The following is a 27,593-nucleotide window of genomic DNA, read 5'->3' as shown; positions in this document are numbered from 1 at the left end:
TAACTCCCAACAATTGGTGCGCAGTATTGAACTTTAGGGGAGAAGGGAGTAGATGATGTTTCCAAAGGATGTTTTATTTGGCCCATCTTTTGTCTTTTCCTAGAAGGATCCTTGAAGTCTATCTTGCTGGGAATTGAACCCTATCTGATCTATGGTTGAAAATTACATGGAGGTTCAAAGCACACGCAAAATACTGTTGGGGGTGGGGGTAACATAAGACGTACGGAATATTAGGATTCATAAGTGTTGAATTTGGGGTGAACTGAATTTGGGGTAAACCCAAACCGACTAGCCTTCGCCTATCTAAAAAAAAACAAAAAAAAAAAAAAAAAAAAAAAAAAAAAAAAAAAAAAAAAAACTGTGTATCTAGTATCCTGCCCACATGGACAGATATACTCCCATAAAACTCGAGGAAAAATAGAAGAAAAGAATATTTATGTAAAACAAAGACAAATCTTTATAGTGTTTGAAACAAAATATATCTAACTGCTTACAAAACTATACCAGATGGATATAACAAGAAGAGGGGTACTGGGCCCCTCTTTTTTCGGAAACCTCTTTAGATTTGTCTTTTGTTGAATAAATTTTGTCTTTTTGTAAATGCATGCGCTCTAGTTAATTTTTTAGTTTGATAAAGTTAAATCAGTTGTCAAATACTCTTTAACTTTTGAATCTTTCATTCATGATTTTCCAGTTCATACAGAACTGTCATTTACAAACCCCCTGTTGACACATTCCATCTTTTTCTTACTATGATTGCGAAACATTTTTTCCACTTCTTCAAGAGACTTACCCTTAGTTTCGGGCAGTAGATAATAAACTGAAGGTATGCTTATTAAGCAAACACCGGCATATAGCCAAAATACACCCTCTTCATTAATACAGTCAACCATGCTTGAATAAAAAAACACAACTAAAAATAAACAAAATAAATTAAAAGAAGAGGAAAGAGCACTGAAGATATTTCTAAAAGAGGGTGGAAATATTTCACTCATTATTAAAAATGGTATCGTATTGTAGCCAATAGAGTGGCCAATCATATACCCCACTACGCTAATTAACGGTATCCATTGAATATTTCCAACGTCAAAATTGTTATTTTTTAAATAGAAAAACATACCAAGAGGGAATAATGAAACAAACATGACAACAGAGGATAGTAAAAGCAGTATTCGTCTGCCACTTTTATCAACAATAATCATTGCTGCAGTCGTAAACCCAAATTGCACAGCTCCCACTACAATAGCTGAAATATTGTTATCAATAGAACTACCCGAAGCTTTGAATATAGTACCAGCATGAAATATTATAGCATTGATGCCGGAAAATTGCTGGAAGAACATTAGAATTAGCGATAAGAAAAGGGGTTTGAGGCTCTTAGCCATTTGTTCCAACTGCTTCATGACATTCACATCCTCTTGATGACTGACTGCTTCATTTATGCGATCTATTTCCTTAGTAATTTCATCATCTTCTGTATCTGGTAAGCCTCTTAGCCTACATATTGACCGACGAGCTTCTTCAATACGTTTTCTGTATACTAACCAGGAGGGGGATTCTGGGCAGAAATACATCCCCACGAGCATAAAAACGCTTGAACTGCTTATTATCCAAGCCAGAACATCACATTCGGTAAATTTTCCTGAAAAAAAAAGAGTTAAAGAACCAGAAAAGGTCCAAGAGCAATGATCAGCCTGTTTAAAATCTTTAAAGGACAAGCCTTGGGAAGCTCAAGTATCAATTTGACATCTCGTTTAAATGGTACTGGTGCATAATACGGACCATTATATATTGTACAAGGAAACGAGTCACGAAAAAAACGCCAAACAAGCTATTTTCAAGAGACCGCTATACATAATGACTGCAAAGCCGTGGTTTCTCAATGAGTTACAATATTAAACGATTGTTTTTTGGGGTTTAAGGGAGGAAAAGGCACCTAGGTTAGATTAGGTTACGTATTTAATATACGCTATGCTTTACCCTCTTCTTGTTCCATCCCTCTTTCTTTTCTGCTGATTGACAGCAACTCCGTCAACTCGGGGAAGCAGTTGCCACCCACTGCACCTGCTGTAAAGGCAACAGTAAGGCATGACCTTCTCAAACATTTATATAGGCTTACAATAATTTCCTATATTTTCTTCTAATGTTAATTGTCTTAAATCAAAATAAAAGTCGTAATGTATATTCCGTTCAGTAAACAAAATTTAAACATTTATTTTATTTTATGGTAAATGCGGCGTGTGCGAATAGCGTTTCTCTTTATTGTTGCATTACCTTTTATCATTATGATTTAGAGTAAGCAAGTTATTCAATTTGTATTGTCAATGATTGTTTTATTGACTTTTCTGAATTCAGGAATTAGCAATTGACATAATGACATAATGCAATGACATAATGTATAATGGTCATCTCTTTAACAATCATCATTTTTTCTCTCTTTCTAGCTTTCTACGTAACCATTCCACTAGAAATACTCATGAGGACAAGCCTCTTGTCTTATGAGCAGTGATTAAAAAGAAAGCTATTCATGTAACTCATTACGGACAAAAATGAAGCACGTTACCGTGTTGACCCGGTGTATCCAACTCAAGAGCGTATCCAGAATTTTTGTTCGGGGGGAAGATGGTTTACACAAAAACTTTAAATAACACATAAGATTTTTTTATATGTACTTTTGTCACGTTCTTGCAAGCTGAAAAAATTGGGAGGGGAGGGGGTTCAAACCCGTAGCCCCTGGAACCAACTTTAAATCTTTATCCCCACTGATGTATTTCCGAAGAAGCTTCCACTAGCAAAATGAAAAAGAGTGGTCTAGAAATGCATTTGTTCTTTGTTCAATGTCCCCCCTTTTCCTGCAGAAAAATCATGTTCCCCCTCGCCCAAGGAAAAGAGTTGCGTTTATTTATGTTTGCATGATTTGATATATCAATACAGATAGTCATTAGTGCAAGCCTCTTATGCCCCCGACTAAAAGGAAAGTTGTGCGTGTAACGTCGTCGCTCCCATGACGGAAACAAAATAAAAGGCGTTGTCGGGTAAGTCAGATGTATCGAAATTTCGCGTTTCATCCCCACTTGGGTATTTCCGAACAAGCCCCCATGAATAAATTGAAAGAGTCGTTTAAAAATGGGCTTCTGTACCAGCCACCCATCTCCCACGAAAAGGTCTCCCTCCACCCTCCTTAAGCTAAAGAGAAGGAGCTGCGTGCATTTATGTTAATAAGATTTTATATATCCCTAAAGCCAAACCCACAGTAATTACGAAGTCATGGAACAAGATATATTTTGATTCACAGCCTAATAACTTGAAATGAACGTTAGCAATGGCGTGGTCAGATTGACTGAAGCATGGGTCAAGATTTCCATAAAAGTGCAAATTTTGGAAAGTACCCATTTCTTAATGCAAAAAATAAAATAAAATATTGGCTAGAGCTTGAGCACAAGATAAGTTGAAACATTAAGAAGGACAATATTGGATACTATTAAGGGACTAGCCCCTCCCCTCTCCCCAAAAAGGGAATATGATGTCTCACAAAACTATTGCAGTTGCTTAGCAAATAAATCATGCTAATAGATGAGACTGTAATGGTGACAAGCAATATTTTTCAATGATGGCCAAGGGGAACTTTCTAATCAATACAAAGCAACCGCCACAGCGTCTTTCATAAAAGTTGAATAGCTTTCTAGCTGTTAGCTATCTTTCCATCCGTATATTTTTCTAAGTGTTGTTTTTTATTACCTTACTGTTTTTTTCATTCTGATGGTAACGAATAAACACACAAATACATCCAAGAACAAACACTGCATATAAGGTCTATATGGCTTAAAGTTTTTAAGTGAATTTTTTAAGTTTAAATATAATTTTAAATAATATTATTAAAATATTATGGCTTAAACTCTTATGTTAAACTTTTTAAAGCTGATTTTAGGCTTCAGGAAATATTTCAATAAAGAATTGCAATTTTTTCGTTTTGGAATCATTTGGATTTTGACATTTTTGCTTAAGGTAATTCCAGCAACAGTCCATGAAAGTTTATAACAATCTATGTATATGGACAAAAAAAGACTATATTTAATATTGTTAGCTTAGAAACAATTAAAAAATTATGTTCTGTAACCTTTTTCCGGTGAAACTGAAGTTGGTTCATTGGTGTATGAGTTGGTTCTCTTTGAATCTAAATTTGGGGCTGTGGCCTCCTAATTTTGTAAGAAATTCAAAGGTATCTAGGAACAAGGATGTCAATTGCTAATTCCTGAATTCAGAAAAGTCAATAAAACAATGTATATGATATCAAAGCGCCTCTACCTATGCAGGATACCCTTGGGGGTTTTACTTCCTAAAATCATTACACCAGGAAACCGAAATCAAAAGTAGATATAGAAAAAAAGTGGGAACACATACCTGCAAACATATTACCTCTTACTCACCCCTCCCCCCCTAAAGACACAAGATTAAAAAAAAATTATATAAAGCATAAATGGCTGCCATACCTTATGCACAGGGATGAACTGGCATTTCATCTGCTTTATTTAAAAGCTTTAAAAAAATTATATTTTTTTTAATGGTTTTCATCGGAATTAACAAGCTGCTATCCTAATTTTAAATCAAAGGAGCACCATGAAATTCCTATTCCCGAGTGCCATCCGGAAGGGACATGTAGGGGATCGTCCGAGCTAAGAAATAAATGCTCATTTTCGACGTCTATTTTTGCTTTGAATGCATAATTTATAAACATAATAAGTGTCTAATCACATTTGGAGATTTGATTTTGTAAAACTCAACCCTCGCTCTTTACAGTAAAGTCTTAAAGCTCTTTAAGAATACTTCTCTTTCAAAATCAGCATTCCTTGTGTTTGAGTAGTCTTTCCTAAGGAATTAGGGCAGAAGCCAAACTTTAGCATAAGAACCGAAGGTAATGGGATCTTTCAACTACTTAATTAAATGGATATTTAAAAATTCTCGCCAGATGTCTTTGGGGAAAAATGGGCGTTGAAGTGGGGCCAGGCCTCCTCCAATCTCTTTGGTCACTTAAAAAGGGCACTAGAACTGTTGAATTCTGTTTGAATGAACTATTTCTCGATCTTCTAGGTCCATTGGTTTGATACGCTCCACGAAAAAAACAACAACAATAAAACAAATAAGCTCGCATTTGTTATCTTTCTTTTTTCCAAAAATACAGAATTCCACATTTTTGAAGATAGCAGCTTGAAACCTCTACAGTAAAGCTCTCTGATATGCTGCATCTTATGGTGTAATTTTCGTTTAGATCCCTTAAGTTTTTGGGGATGTCTACCCCCCTTTTCGAGAGTTAGGCAAATTTTCTCGGGCTCGTAGCTATTGATGGGTAACAGTAAACTTGATGAATCTTGTATATTTGGAATCAGCATAATAAGCTGAATCTTCTGATGTATCTACTGATATTAAAATTCTGTTTTTAGAGTTTGGTTACACATTGGACCGAGTTGCTCCTTACTTACAGTTCGTGAGCCTGACCTGTTTGAAAGGCTACCTTACGCAGTCTTGACATCAGAATTATGACGATTTTCATAACTCTGATATCAGAGTAGAGAAGCCGGGCACATTCTCCCTCAAAATCTCCCTGTTATATTTTATTGGTTTTGCTTATTATTTTTTTTTAATCTTGTACTTCAGAATTGCACATTTAGTTTTATTTTATGGTCCGTCAAAGAATGGGACCCTAAACTATAGCTTGTTCAGCCTCTAAGCTAAATATGGGGCTGATTTACGAACTTCATGGAATTAAAATTTTTGGTATCATTAAAATGTCTGTTAAATGAGCTTCGTTTACTAATCAATATCAGACTAATTCAATGTAGGAACATCTTCTTTTTGGACCAGTGAGTTAGGTGGGAAACACAGACAGCTGTTGAAGGAGTCGTAGCCTTACTGGAGAAAAACAAATTACAATTCATTTACAATTGAAGAATACAAAACGGACGAGGATGACACAAATTGATTATGGTTAGGTTGGTGGTTATCCACTATTAAATATAAATTAAACGGAGCTTCTCCATGAAAATTAATGAATAAATTTAATAAATTTAATACGATCAATTTGCTATGAGTGATGAAATGTAACTTGAACAGAAATTAAAATAAACAATAATGTCAAACTCAAAATAAAAACTGATTACCAAAAATAAGATTGGAGCTCCCGTCTTCTCCGCCCCCGTAAAGACTTCAACTATTCTCTCGATTGTCTTACCTAGAATCTAAGTACATATATTGAATAAATGCTTCGTTTTAGGGAATTGTTTTTCTGAATATTTAAAAGGGATAGACAAAACAGGTAGAAAACACTACCGGAAATGAAATCTTTTCATAGCAGAAAACTAAATGAATTGTCACAAATGTGTTATGTTTTGAAATTTTTACTTTAAATAAGTGTGATTTATTCCCCCCTACAACCTCACCCTTGGTATAGTTGACTAGGGGGAGGATTCAGGGCAGGGGCATAATTTTACATGGGGCAAGGGGGGCAACCACCCCCAGCATCGCAGTTTGACCCCCCAGACCCCAGTTTGCCCCCCCCCTCCCTTTCTGAAATTTCGTTTCTTCAAAAATCTTGTAAAAAATAAGATAAGCCCGCATAATTCAAGCATCCACAGAAATGGGTCAGTTTTCTTTAGTATATCAGTAGTACCCCCATAAAAGGTCCGAGCGCATGCCCTCCCCGGTTTCAAGCGCATGCTCTCTCTTTTCTTATAGGATTCAAGCGCAGCCCTCTGTCGTCACGACAGCCATAGGGAAAATAACATTGGATTTCTACCGGAGCCCTCTGACGTCACGCGAAACACCTGTTTCTAGGCGACATTCCTGCCTTTGGCAAGAGTTCAAAGGTTAGGTCAGGTTACTTGAATTTTTATGACAGACCTTGGCAGGAGTTCAATGGTTGGGTTAGGTCAGCTGTATCTAGGCTACGACTGGCAAGATTTAAAGGATTTCAGTTTTATATTATATGATTACTTGGAATGTGGTCCGTATAATCCACGAAAAAGAAAATGTCTTGAGGGTTTTCGGCGAAAAATGTCAAAACGGTATTATGTGGCAGTGATGGATGCGCAATCATTACGTAAAATTTGTACCGTCATTAAGTTAATGAAAAAAAGTTTTATTTGACATTGTTGCACAATCATTACGTAAGGTGTGAGCTACAAGCGGGGATTCCCCCTCGGGCTCCTTAGGGTTACGCAAAATTGTGTCAAGCATATTAGACCTGTCTGTTTGAAACGGGGTAAGTCGTTTGACGTCATTGGAGTCCAGAGGGGTGTGTCACGGAATCTTTGCAAGTGCATTCCCTTTAATAGAACATATGACTGCTCTCTGCTGGCTCGAGGAGTTGGTAGCTCCACTTATCTGGGCCCTTTTAGGGCAATGGGTGTGTCGCTAGGTGTAACATGCGCTAGAAACAGGGATAAGGGGCTAGGAAATTTATTATTAAAAACTTGTGTATTGTATGGACCACATTCCAAGTAATCATATAATATAAAAATGAAATCCTTTAAATCTTTCCAGCCGTCACCTAGAAACAGCTGGCCTAAATCAACCATTGAACTCTTGCCAAGGGCTGTCATAGAAATTCAAGTAACCTGACCTAACCTTTGAACTCTTGCCAAGGGCGGGAATTTCACCTAGAAACAGGTGTGTCGCGTGGCGTCAGAGGGCTCCAGCAAACTTTGCCCCCCACCCAGGATTTTGACGAAATTACGCCACTGGTTAAGGGGGTTTTTATCCCATATATCTTCAAAAATAGCCTTTTATCTTTTCATTGAAAATTTCCTTTATTTGGTATTTTCATTGAAAAATTGAAAAAAAAGCATAGCACCCTCCTAAGTTTTCAAAAATACATTTTGCCCCTCCCCCTAAAATATCGCGAATTGCTGCCATTCCCCGTACCCTCAAGCACAGAAAGACATTTTTGATCTAATGAAAACTAAACAAAAAGTCTAAATTGGAAGTCCCATTTAGCTAATTAATTTCTATATACTTGAAATAAATAAGCTTAAAAGGAAGAAAAGACATGGAAAGGAATAGCCTTTTTTTCTATTTTCATCGAAAATTCCATTTATTTGGTATTTTGAATGACAAATCGAAAAAACACATTGTCTCCCTCCCTAGATTTCAAAAACGTATTTGACCCCTTCCCTTATATTTTTATGAATTGCTGCCATTCCCCGCACCCTGAAGCATGGGCGCCCATATGCTGAATTCCAGGGGGGCAAACCTCGTCTAATTGGCAATTTTAATGCTATATAGTAGAAATCTCAGAACAAAAATATAAAAATAAGGCAGCATCATTCAGCCAGGGTAGGGGGGTCAGGAGCCCCCCCCCTGCACCCCCCCTATATGGGTGCCCATGCCCTGAAGCAAAGGGACATTTCTTCTCTACTTAAAATTAAATAAACAGCCCAAATTGAAAGTCCCATTTAGCCAATTAATTTCTATATATTTGAAATAAATCAGCTTAAAAGGAAGAAAATATGTGAAAAGCAAGAAAAAATTAACTCTTTTTTTTAGATGCTAGCCACTTGAAACGGAATTGATTTCAAACAAACTGATATCGATAACAAAAATTTATGGTAGTTTGAGTTGTGTTGAATTTTGTAAATTAATAAAAAAATGCAATAACTATATTACAGATATACCTATTTTTTAGGAAAATATCCAATGTTCTTTGGTAAACTCTGGTCGCAATTAAGGGATTGCCAACTCTCCGCCATCAGTTATAAATTATGGAGAGCCTCTTGCTGTGTAACGCAAGGTACTCTTCTGTCACACCATGCCACTTCACACTGCGCTTAGCATGATTTGTGCCCCACTTGGCTTTCAAAATTATTAGTTTGGACATTAGTAGTGTGAGTTCTGACACAAATAGTCGATTGAGTACTAAGTTGAAAAAAGTTGTAATTTGCTACCAGCCTTTTGGTTACGTCTTGTTCGTGCTTTGACTTTGAAACACGAAACCACGGGCAAAAATGGTCAAGTAATAGGACTTGTGGACCTGTATTTTGGTAGTTTATAAATTAAAGCGTGTTCATTAATAATTTTAATATATTTTTAGATTGATCAACCTAGAATAAAATGGAATTTTAAACATTGTCTCAAAAAATAAAGTTTGCTTAGTGTAGCAGACAAACAAAAATTCCTAAAATATTGATAGGTCTAGCCCCTTCTTGCCCCTTTAACGGCTGTGCATCACATATTCCAATATCCTTCCAAAATACTTACCTATAGCATACAAAGAATTTAAGAAAAAAAAAAACGAGTGTAATTTACATCAAACAGTGAAATAATCAGAGTGCCTAAAACAATGGCTCTTTTTTGTTCCAGTGTTTCATTTCAACTATAGCCGTTTTTTCTCTTTTAAATTCTGTAAATGGAAAAGAAGTGTGGTCTAAGAAATTATTTACCTATAACATACGTGACAAGAATACCGAGAGCCATTAGTGTAGCAGTTAGTGAGCCTAAAATTCCTCGGATTTTCGGTTCTACACACTCTGCAATGTAGAGTTGAGCAGCTGGTGATGTTACTCCAACCATGAATCCCATAGCGATTCGGGCAAAAAATACTGCTGATCGTGATGGCGCAATTCCAAGTAAAATAAATGAGGCAGACCAGGGCAAAGCAGCAATCAGAAGGGTACGTCGTCGACCTAAAATGTTTCTTTCATAAGTTTGTGAATCTAAGATAGGGTAAGCCTTTACTTCCCGGACACTTTAAAAATATGTTAAGATATTATTAGATACTTTAATGGATATTTTAAAGAAACTGATACATCAAGGGGAATGAAATATTCAGGGGCTAGATGAAATACCCATTCCTAAAAAAATATCTTGAATTTTCACTCACCAGGTTAGTAGAATGCTTATATTGAATTTGCATACAGGTATAGGAATTACCATGCTATTCTACGACTTTATGTTCCTTCCCGTGCTATTTGGGTGGATTACGTTCCTTGGCACCTTTTCAGAGCATGTACTTATGGATACCTTTCCAAGCAACGTGATGAAACACGCTTTTACAAACGGAATTGTTTGATTGACATTTGCAAAAAGGGATAAGGAATTCGCAAATTTGACTCTATGAACGATATTAATTAATGTTTGAATAATAGGAGTGTGATTGATTCTAATTAGTGATTGGATAATTTTTTAACAAGAAATCTCTGAATAAAATACTTTTTGAGGGATGGGAGCGAGGTGTCTTAGAGTACTTATAATGGTGTTATTAGGGGAGATTACGTTCCTTGGCACCTTTTCAGAGCATCTACTTATGGATACCTTTCCAAGCAACGTGATTAAACACGCTTTTACAATCGGAATTGTTTGATCGACATTTGCAAAAAGGGATAAGGAATTCACAAATTGGACTCTATGAACGATATTAATTAATGTTTGAATGATAGGAGTGTAATTGATTCTAATTAGTGATTGGATAATTTTCTAACAAGAAATCTTTGAATAAAATATTTTTGGAGGGATGGGAGCGAGGTGTCTTAGTGTACTTATAATGGTGTTATTTAGGGAGATTACGTTCCTTGGCACCTTCTCAGAGCATGTACTTATGGATACCTTTCCAAGCAACGTGATTAAACACGCTTTTACAATCGGAATTGTCTGATTGACATTTGCAAAAAAGGGATAAGGAATTCGCAAATTGGACTCTATGAACGATATTAATTAATGTTTGAATAATAGGAGTGTGATTGATTCTAATTAGTGATTGGATAATTTTTTAACAAGAAATCTCTGAATAAAATATTTTTGGAGGGATGGGAGCGAGGTTTCTTAGAGTACTTATAATGGTGTTATTTGGGTAGATCACGTTCCTTGGCACCTTTTCAGAGCATGTACTTATGGAAACCTTTCCCAGCAACATGATTAAACACGCTTTTACAATCGGAATTGTTTGATTGACATTTGCAAAAAGGGATAAGGAATTCGCAAATTGGACTCTATGAACGATATTAATTAATGTTTGAATAATAGGAGTGTGATTGATTCTAATTAGTGATTGGATAATTTTTTAACAAGAAATCTCTGAATAAAATATTTTTGGAGGCATGGGAGCGAGGTGTCTTAGAGTACTGATAGTGGTGTTATTTGGGGAGATTACGTTCCTTGGCAACTTTTCAGAGCATGCACTTGTGGATACCTTTCCAAGCAACATGATTAAACACGCTTTTACAATCGGAATTGTTTGATTGACATTTGCAAAAAGGGATAAAGAATTCGCAAATTGGACTCTATGAACGATATTAATTAATGTTTGAATAACAGGAGTGTGATTGATTCTAATTAGTGATTGGATAATTTTTTAACAAGAAATCTCTGAATAAAATATTTTTGGAGGGATGGGAGCGAGGTGTCTTAGAGTACTTATAATGGTGTTATTTGGGGAGATTACGTTCCTTGGCACCTTTCCAGAGCATGTACTTATGGATTCTAGCCGACTATGTTCCTTCCTGTGCTATTTGGGGAGATTACGTTCCTTGACACCTTTTCAGGGCATTTACTTATGGATTTGGGTGGATTATGGCGTTTTTCCATAGGGGGATTTCCACTAGGTATGTTAAGATTCAAGCTAATTCTTGTAGGCTACCTTTTAAAATAGCTTTACGGGGGGAGGGAGATACACAATACACTCTGCTCATAAATTTGACATCGTGTCTGAGCTTTTTCTGAAAAACTTTAGACTACTGTAATTATTTAAAAGGTATGGTTTATTTATTCTAAAGATAATGACTTAGGCCTCAACGGCAAATCATTTTAATACTTTTCCACAGGGGGATTTCCACTAGGTATGTTAAGATTCAAGCTAATTCTTATAGGCTACCTTTTAAAATAGCTTCACGGGGGGAGGGAGATGCACAATACACTCTGCTCATAAATTTGACATCGTGTCTGAGCTTTTTCTGAAAGACTTTAGACTACTGTAATTATTTAAAAGGTATAGTTTATTTATTCTAAAGACAATGACTTATGCCTCAACGGCAAATCATTTTAATACTTTTCCAAGGGGGGATTTCCACTAGGTATGTTATTCAAACTAATTCTTGTAGTCTACCTTTTAAAATAGCTTTACAGGGTTTGAGAGTGTTGTCTTATTCTGTGTGTTTTTTTCTTTACTTGGTGGTCATTCAAAAAGCAAGGATTTTTGTTAAATAAATAATTCTTGTACCTTTTAAAATAGCTTTATGGAGTTTGAGAGACTCTTTTGTCTTATTCTGTGTGTTTTTTTTCTTTACTAGGTGGTAATTCGGAAGCGAGGATTTGTGTTAAATAAATAATTCTTGTACCTTTTAAAATATCATTACGGGGGGGAGGGATAAGCACAATACACTCTTCTCATAAATAGTACATAGTGTCGGCGCTTTGTCTGAAAGACTTTAGACTACTGTAATTATTAATAAGGCATAGTTTATTAATTCTAGAGACAATGACTTAGGCATCTATGGCTAATCATTTTAATACTTTTCCACAGCGGGATTTCCAAAAGGTGTGTTATTCAAGCTAATTCTTGTAGGCTACCTTTTAAAATAGCTTTACGGGGTTTGAGAGTGTTGTCTTATTCTATGTGTTTTTTTTATTTACTTGATGGTCATTCAAAAGCGAGGATTTGCGTTAAATAAATAATTCTTGTACCTTTTAAAATAGCTTTACGGGGTTTGAGAGACTCTGTTGTCTTATTTTGTGTGGTTTTTTTCTTTACTTGGTAGTCATTCAAAAAGCGAGAAGTTTTGTTAAATAAATAATTCTTGCACATAGCTTTACGGGGCTTGAGAGACTCTGTTGTCTCATTCTGTTTGTCTTTTTTTTCTTTACTTGGTGATCATTCAAAAATCGAGGATTTGTGTTAAATAAATAATTCTTGTACATAGCTTTACGGGGTTTGAGAGAGTCTGTTGTCTTATTCTGTGTGTTTTTTTCTTTACTTGGTGGTCATTCAAAAGCGAGGATTTGTGTTAAATAAATAATTCTTGTACCTTTTAAAATAGCTTTATGGGGTTTGAGAGACTCTGTTGTCTTATTCTGTGTGTTTTTTTCTTTACTTGGTGGTTATTCAAAAAGCGAGGATTTTTTTTAAATAAATAATTATTTTACCTTTTAAAATATCTTTAGGGGGTTTGAAAGACTCTTTTTTATTATTCCGTGTGATTTTTCTTTATTTAGCGGTTATTCAAAAGCGATGACTTGTGTTAAATAAATAATTCATGGACCTTTTTAAAGTATCCTTACGGGGGTTGAGAGACTCAGTTTTATTATTCTGTGTGTTTTTTTTCCTTACTTAGTGGTCATTCAAAAAGTGAGTATTTTTGTTAAATAAATAATTCTTGTACCTTTTAAAATAGCCTTAAGGGGTTTGAGAGACTCTGTTGTCTTATTCTGTGTGTTTTTTTTTCTTTACTTGGTGGTCATTCAAAAGCGGTTTTTTGTGTGTGTGTAAGTTTTTGTGTGTGTGTAATTTTTTTTTGTGTGTGTAAGTTTTTTTTTGCGTTTGATAGTTTTTGTGTGTGTGTAAGTTTTTTTGTGTGTGTAAGTTTTTGTGTGTGTTTGTAAGTTTTTGTGTGTGTGTTAGTTTTTTTGTGTGTGTGTTAGTTTTTGTGTGTGTGTAAGTTTCTGTGTGTGTAAGTTTTTGTTTGTGTTTGTAAGTTTTTGTGTGTGTGTGTAAGTTTTTATGTGTGTGTAAGTTTGTTTGTGTGTTTTAGTTTTTGTGTGTGTAAGTTTTTTGTGTGTGTTTAATTTAGTGTGTGTGTGCGATTTTTGATTTTTGTGAGTAAGTTTTTGCGTTTGTGTAATTTTTTGTGTGTGTGTAATTTTTTGTGTGTGTTTTAGTTTTTTTGTGTGTGTAAGTTTTTTTGTTTGTGTGTTTAAATTTTTTTGTGTGTGTAAGGTTTTGTGTGTTTTTAAGTTTTGTTGTGTGTGTAAGTTTTTGTGTGTGTGTTAGTTTTTGTGTGTTTGTGTTAGTTTTTTTGTGTTTGTTTAATTTTTTGTGTGTGTTTTAGTTTTTGTGTGTGTGTAAGTTTGTGTGTGTGTGTAAGTTTTTGTGTGTGTGTAAGTTTTTTTTTGTGTGTAAGTTTTTGTGTGTGTGTAATATTTTGTGTGTGTGTGTAAGTTTGTTTGTGTATCTAAGTTTTTTTGTGTGTGTTATTTTTTTTTTGTGTGTTAGTTTTTGTGTGTGCTTTTAAGTTTTTGTGTGTGTGTAATTTTTTTTTAGTGTTTAATATTTTGTGTGTTTATAATTTTTTGTATGTGTGTAAGTTTTTTTGTGTGTGTGTAAGTTTTTGTGTGTAAGTAAGTTTTTTTTGTATGTGTGTAAGTTTTTGTGTATATGAAAGTTTTTGTGTTTGTGTGTAAGTTTTTTTGTGTGTGTAAGTTTTTGTTTTTTTGTAATTGTGTTTTTTTGTTTTTAATTTTCTTTATGTTTTTAATGTTATGTGTGTTTGATTTTTTGTGTTTTTTTGTTAGTATTTTTGTGTTTTTGTGTTATTTTTTTTGTTTTTGTAAGTTTTTTTGTGTGTGTAAGTTTTTGTGTGTGTGTAAGTTTTTATGTGTATGTTAGTTTTTGTGTGTGTGTGTTTGTGTGTGTGTGTTATTTTTTTTGTGTGTGTGTAAGTTTTTTTGTGTTTGTAAGTTTTTGTGTGTGTGTAATTTTTTATGTGTGTTCTATTTTTTTTGTGTGTGTAATTTTTTTTTTGTGTGTATGTTTTTGTGTGTGTGTGTGTAAGTTTTTGTGTGTAAGTAAGTTTTTTTTGTATGTGTGTAAGTTTCTGTGTGTGTGTAAGTTTTTGTGTGCGTGTAAGTTTTTGTGTGTGTAAGTTTTTTTGTGTGTGTAAGTTTTTGTGTGTTTGTAAGTTTTTGTGTGTGTGTAAGGTTTTGTGTGTTTGTAAGTTTTTGTGTGTGTGTAAGTTTTTTTTTGTGTTTGTTTTATTTTTTGTGTGTGTGTAATTTTTTTTGTGTGTGATAGTTTTTGTGTGTGTGTAATTTTTTGTGTGTGTGTAATTTTTTTTGTGTGTCTAAATTTTTGTTTGTGTGTAAGTTTTTGTGTGTGTGTTTTAGTTTTTTTGTGTTTTTAAGTTTTTTTGTGTGTGTTTTAGTTTTTTTGTGTGTGTAAGTTTTTGTGTGTGTGTGTGTGTAAGTTTTTGTGTGTGTTTAAGTTTTTGTGTGTGTGTAAGTGTTTGTGTGTGTAAGTTTTTTGTGTGTGTGTAAGTTTTTGTGTGTGTGTAAGTTTTTGTGTGTGTGTAAGTTTGTGTGTGTGTGTGTGTGTGTTAAGTTTGTGTGTGTGTGTGTAAGTTTTTGTGTTTGCCCATTTTGAAGTTAGAACATATTAAATGTGAATTTTTTTTTTGTTTTAAGTGTGTTTCATGACATTCTAAGAGATGTAAAACAAATTGAAAAAAAGTTAAAAAAAAGTTAAAAAAAAGCAAACTCTTTCTTGAATTCACCTCTTGGATACACAATACAGAAATTTAATTCAGGAAATTTTGAAAAATAAAAATTAGACGGGGTTACGTGCGCGCACGTAAATAAATAATTCTTGTACCTTTTAAAATAGCCTTACGGGGTTTGAGAGACTCTGTTGTCTTATTCTGTGTGTTTTTTTTTCTTTACTTGGTGGTCATTCAAAAGTGTTTTTTTGTGTGTGTGTAAGTTTTTGTGTGTGTAAGTATTTTTGTTTGTGTAATTTTTTGTTTGTTTGTAAGTTTTTGTGTGTGTGTAAGTTTTTATGTGTGTGTAAGTTTTTGTGTGTGTGTAAGTTTTTCTGTGTGTAAGTTTTTTGTGTGTGTGTAAGTTTTTGTGTGTGTGTAAGTTTTTTTGCATCTGTGTGTGTAAGTTTTTTTGTGTGTTTAAGTTTTTGTGTGTGTGTAAATTTTTGTGTTTTTGTAAATTTTTGTTTGTGTGTAAGTTTTTATTTTTGTGTAAGTTTTTGGTTGTGTTTAAGTTTTTTTGTTTGTGCTTTAGTTTATTTGTGTTTGTAATTTTTTGTGTGTTTGTAAGTTTTTGTGTGTGTGTAAGTTTTTTTGTGTGTGTGTAAGTTTTTGTGTAAATTTTTGTGTGTGTGTCAGTTTATGTGTGTGTGTAAGTTTTTGTCGGTGTGTGTAATTTTTTTTGTGTGTGTAAATTTTTGTGTGTGTGTAAGTTTTTGTGTGTGTGTGTAAGTTTTTTTATGTTTGTCTGTATTTTTGTGTGCGTATAAGTTTTTGTGTGTGTGTGTGTTAGTTTTTGTGTGTTTGTAAGTTTGTTTGTGTTTTTACGTTTTTGTGTGTGTGTTAGTTTTTGTGTGTTTGTTAGTTTTTTTGTGAGTTTTATTTTTTTTGTGTTTGTTAGTTTGTGTGTGTTTGTAAGTTTTTGTGTGTTTGTGTTATTTTGTGTGTGTTTGTTAGTTTTTTTTTGTATGTGTGTAAGTTTTTGTGTGTGTGTAATTTTTTGTGTGTGTGTAATTTTTTTTGTTTGTGTAAGTTTTTTTTGTGTATGTTTTAGTTTTTGTTTGTGTTTAATTTTTTTTGTGTGTGTAAGTTTTTGTATGTGTGTAAGTTTTTTTTGTGTGTGTGTAAGTTTTTGTGTGTGTGTAAGTTTTTGTGTGTGTGTAAGTTTTTGTGTGTGTGTATGTTTTTGTGGGTGTGTAATTTTTTGTGTGTGTGTTAGTTTGTGTGTGTGTGTAAGTTTGTGTGTGTGTGTAAGTTTGTGTGTGTGTGTTAGTTTTCGTGTGTGTGTGTAAGTTTTTGTGTTTGTGTTTTTTTGTGTGTGTGTGTAAGTTTGTGTTTGTTTTTGTTTTTTTTTGCTTTTTTCTAATTTTTTGTGTGTGTGTGTTATTTTTTTTGTGTGCGTGTTAGTTTGTTTTTTTTTGTATTTTTTTGTGTGTGTGTAAGTTTCTGTGTGTGTGTAAGTTTTTGTGTGTGTAATTTTTTTTTGTGTTTGTAAGTTTTTGTGTGTGTAAGTTTTTGTGTGTGTGTGTCTGTGTAAGTTTGTGTTTGTGTGTGTGTAAGTTTTTGTGTTTGCACATTTTGAAGTTAGAACATATTAAATGTGAATTTCTTATGTTTTAAGTTTGTTTCATGACATTATAATAGATGTAAAAAAAAAAGTTGAAAAAAAAGTTAAAAAAAAAAGTTAAAAAAAAGCAAATTCACACACACACAAAAAATTACACACACACACACAAAAAATTACACACACACAAAAAATTACACACACACACAAAAACTTACACTCAAACACTTAATTACACACACACAAAAAACTTAAAAAAACAAAAACTTAAACAAAAAAAAAAAAATACACACACACAAAAACTTACACAGACACACAAAAACTTACACACACACACAAAAACATACACACACACAAAAACTTACACACACACAACAACATACACACACAAAAAAATTTACACACACACACAAAAAATTACACACACACAAAAACTTACACACACACAATAACTTACACACACACAAAAACTTACACACACAAAAAAAAACTTGCACACACACAAAAACTTACACACACACAAAAACTTACACACACATTCAAAAACTTACACTGACACACAAAAACTTACACACACACAAAAACTTATACACACACAAAAACTTACACACACAAAAAAACTTACAGAAAAAAACGAACTTTCACACACAAAAAAACTTTAACGAAAACAACTTCTTACAAATACACAAAAACATACACACACAAAAAAAACTTACACACACACAAAATCATACACACACACAAAAACATACACACACACAAAAGCAAACGAAAACACACAAAAAAATACACACACACAAAAACTTAAAAGAAAACAAAAACTTACACACACACAAAAACTTACACACATACAAAAAAAACTTAAACACACAAAAAAAATTACACACATACAAAAAAAAACTTACACACACACAAAAACTTACACACACACACAAAAACTTACACACACAAACAAAATTACAAAAACACAAAAAATAAAACACACACAAAAACTAACAAACACAAAAAAACAAAAACACACACAAAAAATAACACAAAAACAAAAAAAAACACACACACAAAAACTTACACACACACAAAAACTAACATACAAAAAAATTACACACACACAAAAAAAATTACACACACACAAAAAAATACACACACACATAAAATTAAAAACACACAAAAAATATTACAGACACAAACAAAAACTTACACACACACAAAAACTTACACAGACACAAAAACTTACACACACACGAAAAATTAGACACACACAAAAACTTACAAACACAAAAAAAATTACACACACACACAAAAACTTACACACACACAAAAACTAACACACACACAAAAACTTACACACACAAAAAATTAAACACACACAAAAAATTACACACACACAAAAAAACTTACACACACAAAAAAACATTAAAGAAAACAAAAAAATACAACAACAAACTCAAATACACACACACAAAAAATATCACACACACAAAAAAACATACACACACAAAAACTAACACACGAACAAAATATTAAAAACGCATAAAAAGTTAAACACAAAAAAAGTAAATTACACATACACAAAAACTTACACACACACAAAAACATAAACACACACACAGAAACTTACACGCACACAAAAACTTACACACACATAAAAACTTACACACTCACAAAAACTTACACAAACAAAAAAAATTACACACACACAAAAAACATACACACACACAAAAAAAACTTACACAAAAAAAAAAACTAAGACACAAATAAAAAAGAAAAAACACAAAAACTTACACACACACAAAAACATACACACACAAACAAAAACTTAAAAACAAACAAAAACTTAAACAAACACAAAAAATTAAACACACACACAAACTTACACACACAAAAAAAACTTAAACACACAAAAACTTAAACAAACACACAAAATTATACACACATAAAAACTTACACACACACAAAAAAACTTACACACACAAAAAAACTTACACACACACAAAAACTTACACACACACAATATATTACACACACACACACACAGAAACTTACACGCACACAAAAACTTACACACACATAAGAACTTACACATACACAAAAACTTACACACAAACAAAAACTTACACACACAAAAAAAAACTTACACAAACAAAAAAACGTACGCACACAGACACAAAAACTTACACACACACAAAAAAATCGCTTTTGAATGACCACCAAGTAAATAAAAAACACACAGAATAAGACAACAGAGTCTATCAAACCCCATGAGGCTATTTTAAAAGGTACAAGAATTAGTTTTTTAAAAAATAAACTAGCTTTTGATTGCACACCAAGTAAAGAAAAAAACACACATAATAAGAAATCACAGTCTCTTAAGCCCCATAAAGATATTTTAAAAGGTACAAGAATTATTTATTTAAAAAAATAGTCGCTTTTTGATTGACCAGCAATTAAAGAAAAAATCAAACGGAATAAGACAACAGAGTCTTTCAAACCCCTTAAAGCTATTTTAAAAGGTACAAGAATTATTTATTTAACAAAAATTCTCGCTTTTTGAATGACCACCAAGTAAAGAAAAAACACAAACAATAAGAAAACAGAGTCTTTCAAGCCCCATAAAGCTATTTTAAAAGGTACAAGAATTATTTATTTAACAAAAATCCTCGCTTTTGAATGACCACCAAGTAAAGAAAAAAAACACACAGAATAAGACAACAGAGTCTCTCAAACCCCGTAAAGCTATGTACAAGAATTATTTATTTAACAAAAATCCTCGCTTTTTGAATGACCACCAAGTAAAGAAAAAAAAAGTCACAGAATAAGACAACAGAGTCTCTCAAACCCCGTAAAGCTATGTGCAAGAATTCTTTATTTAACAAAAATCCTCGCTTTTTGAATGACCACCAAGTAAAGAAAAAAAAACGCACAGAATAAGACAACAGAGTCTCTCAAACCCCGTAAAGCTATTTTAAAAGGTGCAAGAATTATTTATTTAACAAATATCCTCGCTTTTTGAATGACCACCAAGTAAAGAATAAGACGACACTCTCAAACCCCGTAAAGCTATTTTAAAAGGTAGCCAACAAGAATTAGCTTGAATCTTAACATACCTAGTGGAAATCCCCCGGTGGAAAAGTATTAAAATGATTTGCCGTTGAGGCCTAAGTCATTATCTCTAGAATAAATAAACTATACCTTTTAAATAATTACAGTAGTCTAAAGTCTTTCAGAAAAAGCTCAGACACGATGTCAAATTTATGAGCAGAGTGTAGTGTGTATCTCCCTCCCCCCGTAAGGCTATTTTAAAAGTTGCAAGAATTATTTATTTAACACAAATCCTCGCTTCTGAATGACCACCAAGTAAAGAAGAAAAACATACAAAATTAGACAACAGAGTCTCTCGATCCCCATAAAGCTATTTTAAAAGGTAAAAGAATTATTTATCTAATACATATACTCGCTTTTGAATGGCCACCAAGTAAAGAAAAAAAACACACAGAATAAGACGACACTCTCAAACCCTGTAAAGCTATTTTAAAAGGTAGCCTACAAGAATTAGCTTGAATCTTAACATACCTAGTGGAAATCCCGCTGTGGAAAAGTATTAAAATGATTTGCCGTTTAGGCCTAAGTCATTATCTATAGAATAAATAAACTATACCTTTTAAATAATTACAGTAGTCTAAAGTCTTTCAGAAAAAGCTCAGACATGATGTCAAATTTATGAGCTGAGTGTAGTTTGTATCTCCCTCCCCCCGTGAAGCTATTTTAAAAGGTAGCCTACAAGAATTAGCTTGAATCTTAACATACCTAGTGGAAATCCCCCTGTGGACAAGTATTAAAATGATTTGCCGATGAGGCCTAAGTCATTATCTTTAGAATAAATAAACTATACCTTTTAAATAATTACAGTAGTCTAAAGTCTTTCAGAAAAAGCTGAGACACGATGTCAAATTTATGAGCAGAGTGTATGGTGTATCTCCCTCCCCCCGTAAAGCTATTTTAAAAGGTAGCCTACAAGAATTAGCTTGAATCTTAAAATACCTAGTGGAAATCCCCCTATGGAAAAACGCCATAATCCACCCAAATCCATAAGTACATGCCCTGAAAAGGTGTCAAGGAACGTAATCTCCCCAAATAGCACAGGAAGGAACATAGTCGGCTAGAATCCATAAGTACATGCTCTGGAAAGGTGCCAAGGAACGTAATCTCCCCAAATAACACCATTATAAGTACTCTAAGACACCTCGTTCCCATCCCTCCAAAAATATTTTATTCAGAAATATCTTGTTAAAAAATTATCCAATCGCTTATTATAATCAATCACGCTCCTATTATTCAAACATTAATTAATATCGTTCATAGAGTCCAATTTGCGAATTCCTTATCCCTATTTGCAAATGTCAATCAAACAATTCCGATTGTAAAAGCGTGTTTAATCATGTGGCTTGGAAAGGTATCCATAAGTATATGCTCTGAAAAGGTGCCAAGGAACGTAATCTCCCCAAATAACACCATTATAAGTACTCTAAGATACCTCGCTCCCATCCCTCCAAAAATATTTTATTCAGAGATTTCTTGTTAAAAAATTATCCAATCACCAATTAGAATCAATCACACTCCTATTATTCAAACATTAATTAATATCGTTCATAGAGTCCAATTTGCGAATTCCTTGTCCCTTTTGCAAATGTCAATCAAACAATTCCGATTGTAAAAGCGTGTTTAATCACGTTGCTTGGAAAGGTATCCATAAGTACATGCTCTGAAAAGGTGCCAAGGAACGTAATCTCCCCAAATAACACCATTATAAGTACACTAAGACACCTCGCTCCCATCCCTCCAAAAATATTTTATTCAGAGATTTCTTGTTAGAAAATTATCCAATCACTAATTAGAATCAATCACACTCCTATCATTCAAACATTAATTAATATCGTTCATAGAGTCCAATTTGCGAATTCCTTATCCCTTTTTGCAAATGTCGATCAAACAATTCCGATTGTAAAAGCGTGTTTAATCACGTTGCTTGGAAAGGTATCCATAAGTAGATGGTCTGAAAAGGTGCCAAGGAACATAATCTCCCCAAATAACACCATTATAAGTACTCTAAGACACCTCGCTCCCATCATCCCATCCCTCCAAAAATATTTTATTCAGAAATTTCTTGTTAAAAAATTATCCAATCACTAATTAGAATCAATCACACTCCTATTATTCAAACATTAATTAATATCGTTCATAGAGTCCAATTTGCGAATTCCTTATCCCTTTTGCAAATGTCAATCAAACAAATCCTAGTTTAAAAGCGTGTTTAATCTCGTTGCTTGGAAAGGTATCCAGAAGTACATGCTCTGAAAAGGTGCCATGGAACATAATCTCCACAAATAACACCATTGTAAGTACTCTAAGACACCTCGCTCCCATCCCTCCAAAAATATTTTATTCCGAGATTTCTTGTTAAAAAATTATCCAATCACTAATTAGAATCAATCACACTCCTATTATTCAAACCTTAATTAATATCGTTCATGGAGTCCAATTAGCGAATTCCTTATCCCTTTTTGCAAATGCCAATCAAACAATTCCGATTATAATAGCGTATTTAATCACGTTGCTTGGATAGGTATCCATAAGCAGATGCTCTGAAAAGGTGCCAAGGAACGTAATCTCCCCAAATAACACCATTATAAGTACTCTAAGACACCTCGCTCCCATTTCTCCAAAAATATTTTATTCAGAGCTTTCTTGTTTAAAAATTATCCAATCACTAATTAGAATCAATCACACTCATATTATTCAAACATTAATTAATATCGTTGATAGCGTCCAATTGGTGAATTTCTTATCCTTTTTTGCAAATATCAATCAAACAATTCCGTATTTAAAAGTGTGTTTAATCAAGTTGCTTGGAAGCGTAACCACAAGCACATGCTCTCAAAAGGTGCCATGGAATATAATCTACCCAAATAGCACGGGAAGGAACATTAAGTCGTAGAATAGCATGGTAATTCCTGTACCTGCATGCAAATTCAATATAAGCATTCTACTCAGGTTCAACTACTTAACCCCCCTCTCACGCCCACCCTTTCCCCAAACACATTCAATCAAAATTAACTGAAAATAAAACAAATGAATTTGCATTGTCAGTTTAATATACATAAAATGATATTTAGTAATAAAAATATTAATATTATTTGATTTATTAAAGTTATAAAAGTAAAAAAATTATATTTTTTCAGTAAAGAGCTAATTATGTTCTGACCTTGGGAATGCCCAGGGTTTTGAGCCCTACTTATGTTAATTTCTGCTAGTTTTGAGCTTTATTTGGTTATTTATTGTAATTTCTGTTCGTTTTGGGTTTCATTTATTTATCGATGCTGATTTGTGGTAGTTTCACCCTTGGTAGATTATTTGATTTTATTTTTGCTCATTGGTGGTTTAAGAGAGTTCTTTACTTTTCTTTGAAAAACTTATTTTGTGGAATAAGTTTTTTTTTATTGATCACTTAAAGAGGGCACTAAAATTTTCGATTTCTGTTTCAATGAGCCTCCTCCCGATCTTTTAGGACCTTGGATTCGATACGATCACCCTTTGGGAAAAAAAACAACAAAAAGACGTGCATTCGTGATCTTTTTTCTAGCAAAAATTACCAATTCCACATTCTTGTAGATAGGAGCTTGAAACCCCTGTAGTAGGGTTTTCTGAAATGCTAAATATAATATATAATATCCATTAAGATCAATTGACTTTTTGGAGGAGTGTCTTCTCTTTTTTGAAAATCAGGCAAATTTTTCCAGGCTCGTAGCTTCTGATGGGTAACATTCAGCTTAATGAATTTTATATGTTTGAATCAGCATAAAAATCCAATTCTTTTGATGTGTCAATTGTTATCAAAATTTTGTTTTTTAGAGTTTCTATTATTATTGGGCTGAGTTACTCCTTACTTACTGCTGGCTTTACGTGGAACCTGATAGAAAACTGAAGGAGTTGCTGAAAAGAAGTGTCATCAAATCAATTCAGCACAAATTTGAAAACCAATGACCACGAGACTTATAAAAAGTTGTTTTTGAAAAAGTTGTTTTGGCCGTCAGTTTTTTTTTTGGAGATAATGAAAAACTTTATGACTGCCACTGTCCTCAAAACAAAATGAAAGAGAAGAATAGTTCTTGGAAAGTATGCATGCATAGGTATAGGGCTTTGGATTCGGTTGCCCCCATAAGAAAAAATCAAGATTTTAACCATTTTCCAAGAAATTTTATATATTTCTTAAATAATTCCCCTTCTTTTTCCGAATTTTGCTTTGCCTAGCTCCTATTGGAATAAATAGTTACACATACTACTCGGCTCTTTGTTAGACTTTTTTACGATTGGGTGATTAGGTATGCGAAGCATTGAAATGGACTGTGATTATTCAACATATATTAAAAAAAATTAAATTTCTAAAGAACCTTTTTAGCTCTATTTTTATATACTATTTACGAAAATATTGAATGCAGAAGTTTGGAAAGAAAACATGAAATCGGTCTTAGAGTTTATTTCAAATTGCAGAGAAAACATGGGTCGGCCTTTTTTCTGAACAAAATATCCATCTCTCTCCCTTTCAAAAGCGAGGACAAAGATCAACAAAATCACTCTATTTGCAGTTTATCAACGACAAACTGCAAATTTCTTATAATAGGACAGACAGAAAATTTGCTTCGACAACTGTAGTGCCTCAAAGGATGTAGAGGATAAGTCACATTTTACGGAAACAAGAATTACTTATTACCCTACCCCCTATTAGTGTGTATGATATTTTTTTCGGGCATAGATATTTTGTTCAGATACTAAAGATGTAATAAGATCAAGGGTGTATCTAGAGTCTTTGTTCGGTGGATGGGGGCTTTGCAAAAAAACTTTAAAAACACACCAAAATTTTGTTTATATACATTTTTGTTATGTTTTTACGAGTCTGACACGAATTTCAGAGAGGGTTCAAACCCTGATCCCCCCCCCCCTGGATACGGCATTGAGTACGACGAATTTGGTATCAGAAGATTTTTCACTTGAATTATACGTCTGGATGCAAAAAATAAAGACGTAACCTCAATTTTCTCTGATGTAGAGGAGGCAAAACAAAAAAACTTTGTGTTTACGGGGAACTAAACAAAAGAAACGGAAAGTCACATAATTTTTGTGCAAACTTACTTGCTTAGCAACGAAATTTAGAAACGAGGACATCTGCTAGAAAAACAAAGAAAATATAAATCTTACTGCTTAGTATTACTTACCTAAAAATTGCAACATTGGACCTGAAACTAAAGCCCCTGTGAGGGCACCCGTGGGTGGCAAGCCACTAACAAATTTTGCGTCATCATGAGCTAACTTTCCTGTTTCTAACCATCTGGGTACACACGGTGAGCTCCAGCTACGAACTCCTCCATTGACAATGAATGAGCTCGAAGCAGCAATTGCTACGGCTATTTGAATTAGCAGCCATTTGTTGCGTTTTGGGCTTTGTGTTTCGGTCTTCCGCTCTTTATCCTTTTCCATGTGCTTTGCAATGTTTAATTCCGAGTAACTTTTTTGAATTGTTATCAAGTATAGACTCAGTGAGACTGCTGAGAGAAAACTAGAATAAGAGCTTGGGCGAGGATATTCATGAAGGTTAAAGTTCGTTTTATTCATTCATAGTGACTAAACGAAATAAATGCCCCAAAGTATCAACTTTTTTCTTATTTAGCTGGATTGATTGCATACAAATAGCAAGAACTAACTTTTAGAGCTCAATAAAGAGTGTAATTATAACTTCAACAAAGCAACTGTTCACTGTATTTTACGTGCTTGCCAAATCTAAAGGAATAAAAGAAATCCAAGGATAAAGGCATCAGTGTAGTAGCTTATGAGCCAACTCGGTTTCAAATCCTGGAGCAGTGGCACACACCACGACACACACAGCAGTTTAAAATATTAAGAATTTGGTACTGGTGGATCAAGCCCAGAAAAAGTTGTCTTTGAAGCTATCGAAATCGAATAAAAAATTTAAACTCTTATTTTTGGTAACAAGGGAAAACCAATAAACAATTGTACAGCCAATGAGCTATGATTGCCCTCTGAATTGTAAATTAGCGTAAAAGTAAGAAGACCTGGTTTGCTGCTGCCAGAAAATTCATATTTTTGAGAATTTAGCAACTGCTGAAATATGTCAGTCAAAGCATGAATTACATCTTTACTCATACACAGATAAAGATTGAACTTCAGTTTGGTTGGGGCATTGGTATCTTGAAAATAACAAGAAAAAAACAAACATCATTACCACGACGAACCTCCGCAAGGTCAAAAATCGCACTAATTACAGAGTCGGAGGGGTGTGGAATACTGATGGGGGATCCAAATTTTATCGGTGCTTCCCCTAAACATTAATTGGTTTTCGTATAAACTTCATATGGGGTTCATTTGATTTGAAACTGGAAGTTATAGTGCCCTTTTTAATAGTCAAAAGTGGTTTGAGAGTTACCAGCTCCCCCCCCCCCTTACCCATCATTTACCAAAAACAAACATCCGAACAAAGTTCAGAGACATCTATTTTTTCAGCATTGTTGAAAGGTTCAGTAAATAAAGGCAACGTCCACTAAAAGGAGGTAGATAAACAAGACAAGAAGAAGAAAAAAAGAGCTGAAAGAAAGAAAAAAGTTCATGCAATATTCAGTTCTTTTGTTTTGTTCAAATATGCTGTAATTAAAAGCTGAGCCTCTTTAACATACGAATTGACATCAATATTAAATATAAAAGAAGGTTCGGAACCATTTTCAATTAAAAAAAAAATTATTTAAAAATCTGATAAGAAAATCTATGTTTGACAATGATTTCTGTTCACTCTTCAATTAACCTAATGATTTTAAAAGGTAAAAGTTCTTCACTAAATGCAAACTTTTTGAAATAAGCCTTGTTCGAAAATAAACAGTTGGACATCTATCAATTAAATTTATTATTTTATTTGTCCAAACTGGCAGCTTTTAAAAAAATGGGGTCGACAGTGCCAAAAACGAAAGTTGTCTTGACCAAAAATTAAACCCTGAATTCAGTATTTCAGAGGTTTTAAGTCTTCATCTACAAAAACATGGATTTGTTCGAGTAAGATGGTCACAGATACTTGTTTATTCATTTTTTCCCAAGGGCCGATACTATCAAATCAATGGCCCTAGAATATCAGGAAAGGGCTGGTTCAAATTTACTTCCTAATAAGCCACCATTCTAAGGAATATTTCTCCCGGACTGAGCCTGTAATATGATTGCAGCGACAGCGAGAATAGAGCTCCCCTAGTATTGCAGAGCTATATTATGTGCAACATTAAAATTTACATTCATACACTTACTCTCTTGAGCGGATAGGGGTTAGAATTGCCGCCCTTATGAAAAAAAAATATTCAAAGAAACCAGCTCGGAAACTGTGACAAGGTGACTCTTTAATGGATTATTTATGTTTAAAAACTCCATACCGTGAGAAATATTTGAAGGGGTTCACATTTACTATCATTACTATCATTCCTGAAGCATTGTTAAGGGAATGGAAGCACTTCCTTCGAACGATAAAGGAGGAAATG

At 33.6% G+C, this 27,593-nt stretch overlaps 1 protein-coding gene across 1 annotated transcript; it reads right to left on the bottom strand.

The window, feature by feature from the left end:
* Positions 1-394: 394 nt before the first annotated feature.
* On the bottom strand, positions 395-25,677 carry LOC148940627 (trehalose transporter 1-like protein). Its single transcript, XM_089104795.1, has 3 exons — positions 25,281-25,677; positions 9,432-9,674; positions 395-1,642 (listed from the first exon to the last, which is right to left on the bottom strand). Exons 1-3 carry the CDS (start codon positions 25,675-25,677, stop codon positions 696-698), a joined length of 1,587 nt encoding a protein of 528 aa, XP_088960921.1. The 3' UTR covers positions 395-695.
* Between the last annotated feature and the right edge of the window lie 1,916 nt (positions 25,678-27,593).

This window comes from Artemia sp. Qi Xiang Cuo, chromosome 19 (genome assembly GCF_049724085.1).
Source record: "Artemia sp. Qi Xiang Cuo chromosome 19, ASM4972408v1, whole genome shotgun sequence".
NCBI lineage: Eukaryota > Metazoa > Arthropoda > Branchiopoda > Anostraca > Artemiidae > Artemia > Artemia sp. Qi Xiang Cuo.
Note: the sequence above shows the minus strand (reverse complement) of the source record. Positions and strands in the feature narration are given on the sequence as shown.